The sequence below is a fragment of the Mus caroli genome, chromosome 5 (genome assembly GCF_900094665.2).
Source record: "Mus caroli chromosome 5, CAROLI_EIJ_v1.1, whole genome shotgun sequence".
In the NCBI taxonomy this organism is placed as follows: Eukaryota; Metazoa; Chordata; class Mammalia; order Rodentia; family Muridae; genus Mus; species Mus caroli.
Window position 1 is genome coordinate 115,188,591 of NC_034574.1, and position 11,719 is coordinate 115,200,309.

Below are 11,719 nucleotides of genomic sequence, written 5' to 3' on the forward strand. Positions count from 1 at the left end.
GTGGTGTGCAAAACCATAGCTTGGGACAATGAGTTGGTGAGTGGGGCAAAGTGGAGCAGAGGGCTGAGGAGAGCTGGGGAGAATCCTGAAACCCCACTGCCGGGGGCTAGCATCAGGAAAGGGGCACAGATCTAGATGGGTGCATCACACACCATGCTGCGGGGCCGTGGCAAGACAGAGCTTGTAGAAAATGAGTCTCTCTATGGGGAGACAACCTTGCAAGGCATTCATGGAAAGGAATCCTCAGATCCATCCCTCTTGCTTTGAGAAACATGAACTGGAGGTGGGGCTAGGGTGAGAACATTTTGTAAATTTTCTGGAGTGCTACTGGGAGAGATAAATGGGTCAGATGGGTGTGCATTTTTCTTCCATAGGCAGCTAGCCTGCGAGGCAGCAGAGTTGGGGACCCCCAGGTGAAGGGGTGCCCCTGGGGAGTCGAGGAAGCTAGAGGCAAGCAGCAGATGAATGCGCCGAAGCCCGGAGCGCACAGCAGCCTCCCAAGAAATGTGCAAATTCCCATTTTATCTGCTCCAGCACGCTCATTCAACCCAGCTCGGGCTAAATCCAGCGGAAATCTCTTAAGTTATTATATAACTTTCTGAGTTCAAGAAAGATAATTCAAAAGATAAGAGGTAATATCTCTTACAGAATTCTCCCAACCTCTCTCTAAAATGTAAAAGAGCATTAGCGCACACAAGAAGCACACACAAATTACTAAATAATGTGCCACTCACAGTGGATTAACATTTTTTTGGCTTATCTTGGGGGCTTCTTTTTTCCAAATATTGGATCGTAGATGCTTTGCTGCAGTATTACGAAATCTTGCCAGTGCTGGGAATTGAACCCAAGGTCTCACACATACTCGACAAGCATTCTCACCAAGGAGCCGTATATCTAGCTCTTCTTGTTCACCAATGTGCCAGAGTATTTGAATCCCCAACGTTCCAACCTCCTCCTCTTTATGATTCTCCACAGACAAGCAACCCCACCCCAGATTGGCTTCGAGGGGTGATTCAGTGGTGAACTCCCACCCCGCCAGGTCGGCCAGACTTCTGTCCCCAAGCAGCAGAGCCGGGAGGAGCTGGTGAGCCTCGCAGCGCGCAGCAGACTGACAAAGTCCACCTTCAACTTGCGCGCGCCAACTTCGCAACTTCCCTCTCCCGCCACAGGGGGTCTATTTCCCCCGCCCGTTTGGCGGAAGGATCCCGCGTGCGGTGGCGGATCGCGCTCAACCGTCTCCGCCCGGGCTCCGCCCCCACCCCCCGCCCTGCGCGCTCAAACCCCGCCCCTTCCCCGGCCCCGGCCCCGCCCCCTTCCCGCGCGCCCTATGGGCCCGTAAAGAAGTCCCGGCCCGGCCGCTGCACTCCCGCGCGCGCATCCGTGCGCCGCCCGAGGCTGGCCTGAGGAGTCGGCGGCCATCTTGTTCTTCTCGTGGTTCCCAGTGGCGAGAGGAGGAGGAAGCCCGGAGCGGAGCGGGGCGGCTGGGGGGGGGTGGACCCGCCGCGGCTGCTGCTGCCACCGCCGCCGCCGCCACCACCGCTCGTGGGGCTCGTGGCGTGAGGAAGGAGGACGAGTGAGACCCCGGGGCGAGCGGGCGGCGGCGCCGCTGCTGCTGCTGCTGCTGCGGGAGGGTCGGCGGCGGGACGGCGATGGCGGATATCGACAAACTCAACATCGACAGCATCATCCAACGGCTGTTGGAAGGTGAGCGGCGCGCGGGCGAGGACCTGGGCCGGGCCGGGCCGGGCCGGTGGGGGATCAGGCCCAGTGGAGGGGCCGGTCTTTCTCGGAAGCCGCTTTGGATCTGGGGCACGCACACAAGCGCCTCCGGGCTTGGGGACCCCATTAATTTTTTATCACCCCCCTGTCCTTGCTTTCACATTTGTCATCTGGAGTCCAAGGACTCATCAGAGGGACTTGGCAGGACGACGTCCCAGTGCGATGAGAGTCCGTCTCCTGCATTTTCCTCCCCCCCCCTCCACCCTCCCCTCAAAGCCATCCATCCTCCAGCGTTCTTTCCCCCCTTGAACGTGCATCCGCACACGGACCCAGTCCGGGTGACAGTGTGGCTCTCTCTGATCATCAGATTGTTGTGTCCCCGAGGACAGGGGGACGCTGCCGTGAGCACCCGCCAGGTAGGTGCTGTGTTGTTACTATCCTGGAAGTGGGTTTCGCAAGAGAAACTCCCAAGACCTCGCTGGACCGAGAATTAACAGTTAAAAGTTAGGTTTCAAACCCCGGGGTAGCCAGGAACCTAGAGAGAACCTGCCGCCTTCCAACTGTTCACCCCGTGGGAACCCGATGTCCAGTGGTTGAGGAGAGGTTAAAAAAAAAAATAACAGCTTTCCTTTTGTCCGACTTGGGGGTTTCTGCCGTGTGGTTTCCTACTTTGGAGATTTCAAATTTGACATAGGTCTGGATCCTGCTAATCACAGATCCCACAACATCCGCTGAAGCTAAAGAGGAGAAGATCCAGTAACCTTGATTTGGGCTCTTGACACTAGCTTGCTTTGGCCCAAAATACTGTTGGAGTGGTGGACAGCTGCGCAATTCTGGTGGTAGATGTCTTCAAGTAAATCACTGACAGAAAAGGGAAAAGGTGTCTTTTTTAAATAACTGGGCATTTCCCCGGTTTTATTTGGGGGGGGGGTGTTTTTCAAGACAGGGTTTCTCAGTATGGTCCTGGCTGTCCTGGAACTCTGTAGACCAGGTTGGTCTCAAACTCAGAAATCCGCCTGCCTCTGCCTCCCAAGGGCAGGGATTAAAGGCGTGTGCCACCACTGCCCAGAGCATTGCCCCCTCTTTAATGTTTTGTTTACATAGGGTTTCTTGGCTTGGGTTTCATTGAAACATGGTCTCTCCAGTCCTGGTTATCCTGGCACTCCTTGTGTAGACCAGGCTAGCCGAAAACTCACAGATCCTTCTTCCTCTCCCTCCCCAATTAAAGGCATTTTTATTACCATGCCTCCTAGATACAGGGTCTCTCTCATGGGCCAGAACTGAGTTACCCTTCTGATCCTTGTGCCTCCTCTCACATACTAGATTTTTATAGGCCACTCAGCCTGGCTTACTTATTTTTTTTCCTATGCAGTGTGTGCATACATACAGACCAAAGCACATATGTGGAGGTTAGAGGGTAGTTGGGCATTTTTGTGTGGATTCTGGGGATCAATCTCAGGTCAGGCTTGCAAAGCAGATTTTCTACTGACTAAATCATCTCACCAGCTTCCCTTTCTCCCTCTTAATTTTTTTTTAAATTTTTCTGTATGTAAGTATTTTGTCTGCGTGTGTGTGTCTGCGTGTGTTGCGTGCATGCATGCATCACACATGTCTTATCCTTATGAATGTCTAAAAAGGGCATTGGGTCCTTGGGGATTGGAGTTGCAGATAGTTGTGAGCTACCACATAAGGGTGCTGGAAATGGAGCCCAGTTTATCTCCAAGAACATCAAGCACTCTTAGCCGCTGAACCATCACTTCACTCTCCCAGCACCCCCTTTTAAATGAGACAGTTTCATTATGTAGCCCAGGCTGGTCTCTGTCTCCACTATCCAGAGTGCTGGGATTAAAAACTTTTCACCACCCCTGTCTTCTCATAGTTTCTTAATAGTTTTTAAGTTCTGAGACTGGGTAACATTGTGTTAGCAAGGGCTGGCCTGGATTTTCAGAAATCTACCTGCCTCTGCCTCCTGAGTGCTGGCATTCAAAGCTGAACTACCATGTTTGGCCTGGTTTATTCTTTTCTGTTGAACTTAACAGAGTAAGCCACTGTTTAAACACGTTGAGAATGACTGGCTGTGTGGTATGTGTATTTGTTTCTAGCTTATGGATGTGCTTGACAAGCCACAGGATCTGCGTAGTTATCATTCAGAGGAGGCCCTCACTGGGGTTGTGATGCTTTCAAAACCTTTATCTCTAGAGATAGCTCAGCAGGTTTTGGCTCTTGCCCTTAATCCTGATTTGATCCTCAGGACTCACATGAGATTCAGGAGACAACCAGACTTTGAGGGTTGTCTCCACCCCACCCACCCCCAACAGCTCCAGCAAGTGTGGCCTTGCACACATACACATAATAGAATGGTATAAGAAAAACTAAGGGTTTAATTCTGGAAGGGGGAGGAGATAAAGATTTGTCCCTTGATGAGGAGGTGTGTCTCCATATTGACTGATAGTTTTCAGTCAGGGCAATTTGCTACCCCAACACTCCTGAGTATGAGGCATGAAAATCCAGAAGTTTTAGAGCGGACTGCTGGGTACCCTTCTGGAAGATCTTCCAAGCTGAGAAGAGGTCTTTTAATAATAAAAGGTGGCACTGAACACACACCTTTAATCCTGGAAGTACGAGTTAGGCCAGCCTGGTCTATATACCAGATTCCACACCAGTCAGCTCTATGAAACTCTCAAAAAGCCAAACCAAAACAAACACCAAGGTCTGGAGAGTTGTCTTAGGGTAAGGGTATTCAGCCTGGCGTGGTGGCGCAGGCCTTTAACTCCAGCACTTGGGAGGCAGAGGCAGGCGGATTTCTGAGTTCGAGGCCAGCCTGGTCTACAAAGTGAGTTCCAGAATAGCCAGGGCTACACAGAGAAACCCTGTCCAAACCAAAAAAAAAAGTCTACATTACTGGAAAGCTGTCTTAGGGTTAAGAGTACACAGTACTCATCTAGAGGATCCAAGCCCAGTTCCAGAACTCATCCCAGGTAGCCCAGTGCTTGCTACTCCGGTGCCAAGGAGTCAGACACCAGCTTCTCACGGCACTGTACACATACATGGCTAACCCACACAGACATAGTTAAAAATACATTTTAAGCTGACCGTGGTGACACATGCCTTTAATCCCAGCACTGAGAAACAGACAACTTGATCTCTGAGTTCAAGGCCAGTCTGGCTTACAGAAGAAGTGCCAGATTATCCAACACTAGCTACTATAGTCCCTGGCACTTAGGTGGGGGCAGTAGGTCAAGGCCACTGCATAATGAAATGAGTTCCTAAGGGTCCAGCCTGAACTACAGAGATTCTGTCTAAACAGACAGGAGATTGGATTTGGTTCCTAAGCGCTGGCTGTGGTTCTGCAGCACTCTGAATACAGTGGGTTTCCCTGAGGCAGTCACCCTAAGTGGTCAGCCACACTGGCGGAAGATCTGTGTGTTAGTCCTCAGCACAGTGTTAGGGACATGCTAGAGCAGAAAGTAGACTAGATGTGTGTGAAGATAGCACCCTGCTCTGCTGTTTTAGTGGAAAATGGGAATTGGGGTGCTTTCTTCATGAAACCTCTAGCGTTTTTTCTTGAGTAGCAAGTGGTTTTAATTTCTCCACATGGCAATGTGCAAGAACATGTTTGTGTAAAAGGTCATTGTCAGCACAAGGTGGGAAGTAGCTCTGCTAATATAGAGTGCTCTCTAGTCCTCGTCTCTGAAGGCATCTGACTGCCCTACCGTTCTCTAAGGACTTGTGCATGTGGCTTTTCAGTGCTCCTGCTTGAGTTTCCAGAAGGCCAGGGTCCTAAATGAAAGACAGGTGAGGGTGATGGGCTTGTGGGTCTGGAAGCAGATCCTAGACTGAGCAGAGGGCACATAACACAGCAAGATCATCATTAACGGGCATCCTGCCCTCCTTCCGCACCGACAGGTGTATGTCCCCATACCTTACCTGGAAGGCAGAGCAGACCCTCTCCTCAATCTGTAGATGTTTGAGTCTTAAAAAAACTTAATTTGGGTGAGACATCGGTGGCCCAAACCTTTAATCCCAGGACTTTGGAGGCAGAGTGATGTCTGAGTTCGAGAATAGCATGATCTATAGCCAGGCGTGGTGGTGCATGCCTTTAATCCCAGCACTCGGGAGGCAGGCTGATTTCTGTTTTCGAGGCCAGCCTGGTCTACAGAGTGAGTTCCAGGACAACCAGGGCTATAACAGAGAAACCCTGTCTCAAAAGGGAGAGAGAGGGAGAGGGAGAGAGAGAGAGAGAGAGAATATGAATGAGAGAATAGCATGACCTACAGAGATAGTCCCAGGACAGCTAGAGCTACACAGAGAAACCATCTCCTTCCTCCTCCACCCTCCAAAAACCTCCCTTTGGCTCCTAGAGCCTTCACTGCCCCTTCACTTTTGCAAGGCCAGGCTGCAGGTCAGTCCTAGGCAGATGGGACACACAGGGACAGCCACCTCTCAAAGGAAAGCAGCTGGCTTGTGTAATCCCACAGTGGTTGGGTTGGGGTGGTCAGTGCACCTTAATATCTGAGGGAAAAGAGGTGTGTGTGTTTTTTACTGCTTTGATTCAGGCTGGGTCACAGGGAGAAAGGTTGGGTGGGAACTGCCTCATAGCTGAGGAAACCCCACAGGCCCGTTGAAGTAAAGCAAATCCCGGTTCCCTGAGCTAGAATTCTGGGAGGGATTTTTGTCTTCAGTCTTGGTCACAGTCGTGTGAAGGCAAGGTACTGATTCTGATGATGTTTCCCACCTCTGTGTCAGGGTTGCTAACATCCTTGTTTTTGAAGGGTGTATTTTAGAACTTAAAGGAAATAGAAGCTCATGGGGTCCAATGTGCAAGGCACTGATGGTGAGATGCGGCATTCAGCTGTGGAAAGATTCTCAGGCTGCCCTCCAACTTCCTTCACAGCTGAGATGACCTTGACCTGATCCTCCTGCCTCCTGGCTTCTGATTGCAGAGGTGACAGTCCAGAGTCCGACTTAGGTGAAATACAGTGTTCAGATGGCTTAGTATTCATCCTAGAAAACAAGATACGTCCTTAGGACATTTTTTGGTTGGAGCTTTTTTAGCCACATCCTGGTTGCCCACGTAGAGATCAGTGTCATCAACGGCATGCATGACAGCAGCAGTGCCCCAGGGAGGTGGGAGGGTGGTGTGAGACAGTGGGGAGAGCCATGTGCTTTTGCTATTGGGGGGAAAAGGGGATTGTTGAGAAGTTTCTTTAGCTTGCATGTTTTGTAGAAAATAATTCAGTTTGCAAGAAAGTGTTCAGTGTGGCGAGTACTAAGTTTGTTTGGTTTGAGATCTTTTTCTACATGTTTTTAAAATACCTTGAAGGTAGTCATTCACCAAGAACAACTTAAATTTGTTTTTTATTTGTTGAAAAAAAAAAAAAAGGTCTCATCACTATATAGATCAGGCTGGCCTTGGACTCAGATCTGCCTACCTGGGGCTAGATGTATGCTTGGCCTTGTCGGTGGCTGCTTAGGTAAGGTTGTGGTCAGACAGCAAGGACTGCTGACTCGCCCCTTCTGTGCAGCTCTTAAGCTCCAAATCGCATTGTAATTCATCTAGGGCTTTGTCCTGTCCTTTTATTATTTATTTTTTAATTGAGATGGAGTTTCCTGTGCCTCGGCTGGCCAGGAGGGTCTGTGTAGATGAGGACCTTGAACTACTGATCCTCTTGGTACACAGCCCAGTTTTAATGCTGGGGCAGAACCCCAGGGCCTGGTGCATGACGAGCCCTGAGGCTTCTACCAACCCTGTGGAGGCTTTTCTATCCCTCACTACATCTCCTTGGCTTCCTTCTGTCTCATGCTGTCTTGCTTGTTGCTAGGCTGTGGAAAGTTACTGCTGCCTAGAGAGGTGCTAGGGCTGCAGACTACCAGCAGCAGCAGTAACCTGATTAAGCTTAGGGTTTATGAACTTTGGGGTTTGTTGTCAGTGGGATTTTAGTGAAATTTCTCTGCGTGCTGATGTCAGTGGTGTTCCAGGTAAGTGCAGTTTCTACAGAACAGCCTTTGTTGTTAGCTTTTCTAGGTAGACAAAAGTGCCTCACTGGGAACAGCAGGCTTACCCAGCAATAGTAAGAGCCAGAGAATAAGGTTAGATGGACAGGTCCTCGGTGTTAATTGTGGGAAAGTCATATTGCTTGATACTGAGAGCTAAAGTAGATCTTGCCAATTTGGCAACTTTAAGACATACCCAATGCTCACTGGCAAAAAAGCTTGTAGTCCTGTGCTTGTTTTGACACCACTTCCCCCAACCCCATGCCCTATCCCTGACTTTTAAATCAGGGTTTTCTGTGTAACCCTGGCTGTCCTGGAACTTTCTCCATAGACCAAGTTGGCCTCAAATTCCACCTACCTGTGTCTCATAAGTCAGCAGGAAAGATGGGTATAGACTTCATATAACAGAGGTCCTAATGAACAAGCCAACCTGAGTGACAGTTGGGGCTGGTTGGCAACCAGGTGTTGCCAGCCATTCAGGAAGTATAATGTATTCTTGGGGAAGGGGGCAGCCTCAGTTGAAGAGAGGTCTGGGAAGTCCTGAAGGGTGAGAAGTTGTTGCCAGCTGTGGAATGTGCTATGTTAGTGGATGCTACATAGACAGGGTGTTGTTAGCTAGAGAAGAGGGGTGAGGCTGCAGGAGGGTCATGAATTTCAGGGTTAGACTGGGCTACATAATGAGACCCGGTGTCAAATGGTTGTGGTGACGTACACCTTTAATCCTATTATCGAAGTGGCAGGCAGATCCCTGAGTTGAAGACTGGCCAGGGCTACATAGGAAGACCTTGTTTCAAAATCTTAAAAAAAAAAAAAAATTTGAACTCAAACTGTCTAAAAATGGCAGTGGATGTTTTCAGAATCAAGGAATATTAGCAACACCCAGCTGGGTGCAGGGTGCTCTCTGCAGTAGAACCCTGTATGTATGTAACAAAGCGAGCCTGTGGGCTGTACCAGGAGAAGCCAGATACGGAGATTATCACCAAAGACACTGCACAAATGCAGAGCTCCCCTGAAGAAAATTCCTGTTGAAACCAGAAGCTTCCAGGAGTTCCCTTCTAACCAAAAATAAGCCTCCTGCTGGGCAGCATGCCCAGGTTTTTGGCCAGTGAGGCAGGAATCCTCCTGTCTCTCCTCCGAGTGCTGCTTGTCTTGTCTGGCTCCGGTGGCAAAGGAAAGCCTTTGTTGCTTAGCTGCTGTCCTGCCTTCCCTCAAAGACTCACTGCTGGGCTACCTCCATCTCTCAGAATTGGTCATGCCTGCTTAGCCTAGGCTGCATAGATAGCCCCAGAGGGGACTGATGAGAGGCTCGGTGGATAAAGTGTGCTGCATAAGCCTGACATCTGAGTTTAATTGGGAAGAAGAGAGCCAACTTCACAAATTTGTCCTCTGACCTACTCACCCTCAACCCCAACCCCCATAAAATTTAAGGGGAGGACTGGGGAAGATAGTTCAGCCTGTAAAAATTGCTGCAGAAACAAGGCCCTGTATTTGACCCCACCAGAAACGGTTTGGTTTGGTTTATCTGAGACAAGGTTTATTTCCATAGCCCTGGCTGTCTTGGAATGCTCCATGGGGTGCTGGGATTAAAGGCATGTGTCACTACTGCCAGGCTCAGAACCTATTTTCTAAGGTGTCTGTTACCCCAGTACTAGGGGATGGAGAGGCAGGATCCTAGTGTAGCCAAAGAATGAAAAAAAAAAAAAAAAAGACAAGAGTACACCCAAAGTCAATTCCCAGTGGGCACATCTTTTGTCTTACAGCCCAGTTATATTTGGGGGGCTGAAGCTGCTCAGAGGGGTCCATTCCTTGCTGGATCCCTGTCCTATCTCATAATGTTTTCCTGCTTTGAGGGCCCATCCTTTTCTTGTCTTTTCCCTGAAAAACTAATGTTGCTTTGCATACCATTTCACCCCTGATCAGCTTGTTCCTTTGGAGAAGCGGGGGTGTCTATGTCGTACAGGCTGAAGGCCAGCTTCCCTGAGGCTCTGGTTTCCAAGCATGGGTGCAGCTTTGCAGCCTTGAGTGGACTCTGCTCGGTCCATAGCAGGTCTCTCTTGGGAGTGCCATTGCTCTGCTGCTACAGGGTCAAAAGCTGTGTATTCCCGTAGACTTTCTGCTCTTACCTAGCTGTCAGGACAGATGATTTTATGACAAAGCCTGCAATTGGACAAAATTTAAGCTAGCGAGATCAGTCAGATTTAGGATTCTGCTAAAAGCAAATCTGTTGACTGGTTTATGGTGGACAGATGCAGTCTTAAATGGGCTGCTTAGCCTGGCTCTGCTGAACTCAAGTGCCTGCTTCCTTTGTCTTCTGTACAAAAAAACAGAGACTCAGATTCTAGCTCACTGAAAGTGGTCAGGCCCCGGTGCCAGGCAGCCTTGCAGCAAGCAGGGCCTGCCGCAGCCGTTTCCTGAAGCTTGAGAACTGTGGAGAGTTCAGATCCTTGGCATTTGGAGTTCTTCAGTCTGCATAATGATTATCTGATCTCGTGTAACCGGAACCCACATAGATGTCTCCACTGCTGTCACCCTCGCCTCCTGAGGAGAGTGGGCTGTGGCCAGACCTTACCGAGGCGGTGAACAGAGAGAGCTCAGGACTGACTCTGGGCTCAGGAGCTGCCATGACTGGTGCTGGGCTGGGAGTTCTTCTCTTTGGATGCCTGGGAGGCCTTTTTCTTTACAGGCGCTGACTTAATGTGCAGCCAACATGCATTAGGTGCTGGTGTCATTTTTGGATATGAATGCCAGAGGTGTCATTAATTCTTCAAGGGTGATTTGGCTTTGTTTTTTTTGTTTTGTTTTGTTTTGTTTTTTCCTTCCCTTTTAGCTAGGCTTTCTCACTGACTCACCAGGTAGATTAGGCTGCCTGGTTGGCCTTCCAGATCTGTTTCGGGAGACATCCCTCTCCAGCACTGGGATTCTAGATGTGTGCCATCAAGCCTGGCTCCCTATGCCCCACTCCCTCGTCTGTGAGTTCTGGAACTTAAACCTAAGTTCTAATGCTTGCAAGGCAGTCTTTTATCAGCTGGGCCATCTATCCAGCTTCTAGGACATTTCTTAAAATTGATTTATGTGTCTGGTGGTTGTGCCTGCATGTATGTTAGTGCAGTGTGTGCTTGTGCAGTGTCGTCGGAGGCCAGAGGGGTATTAATTAGATCCCCTAGAACTAGTTAGAGTTGTGACATGACTGACGTGTGGCTGTTGGACTGAACCTGGGTTCTCTGCAGGAGCAGTCTCTGAACCAGTGACCTCAGCAGCATTTGAAAGTAAAATGCAGACAACACGCAGAAGTTAGGGACCATGGAGTTGCAGTTGGTCCTGAAACATCATTGGTGGAGACATGTCCTGAACATTTCTGAGGACAGACTTGGTGACATGACTGGCCTTTCCCACTGCAAACTTGAGTCCATTCTAAAAGTAGAGAGGCCTGGAAGCAGAAGGGACTGTCTTGGTACAGGGCAGGAGTGTGTCCTGGAGACTCTGACACGGCCAGATACTGTCAGGGTCAGGGCAACCTTGAAGCTGCTCTAAAGGAGCCTAACATAGCTTGAAGTATACAACATCTGACATTCCAGATTTCAGTTGAGACCATACAGGCCAGCCAGAAAACTGATTTCAGTTACATTTGGCCATTTCCTATCTAACAGGTGTTTATTATGAGAAAAAAAATATTCAATATCATACCACGCCACCCTTCTCAAGTTAACATTTTTTTCTAAGATTCATTTTAGAAAAATGTCTGTGCATTTGAGTGCAGGTGGCAGGCAGCCTTGGCCAGAAGCTACAGGCAGTAATTAATTAGCTGCTTGCCGTGGGTGTAGCTGCTCTTAGCTGCTGCTGTCCTGAATTGAACATTTCCATGTGAGGCTGTGTCCTGACTGCTGTTTCTCTCCACAGTGAGAGGGTCCAAACCAGGCAAGAATGTCCAGCTCCAGGAGAACGAGATCCGAGGACTCTGCCTGAAGTCTCGGGAGATCTTCCTCAGTCAGCCTATCCTTTTAGAACT

The 11,719-nt window shown here is 49.5% G+C and overlaps 1 protein-coding gene across 1 annotated transcript in view; it reads left to right on the forward strand.

The window, feature by feature from the left end:
- The first annotated feature begins 1,373 nt into the window (after positions 1–1,373).
- Ppp1cc (protein phosphatase 1 catalytic subunit gamma) overlaps positions 1,374–11,719 on the forward strand; it is a 17,086-nt gene continuing 6,740 nt past the window's right edge. The window contains exons 1-2 of the mRNA XM_021163385.2: positions 1,374–1,704; positions 11,611–11,719. Of these exons, the coding sequence (XP_021019044.1) occupies positions 1,650–1,704; positions 11,611–11,719 (164 nt within the window). The 5' untranslated portion in view covers positions 1,374–1,649. The remainder of the gene's footprint in view (positions 1,705–11,610) is intronic.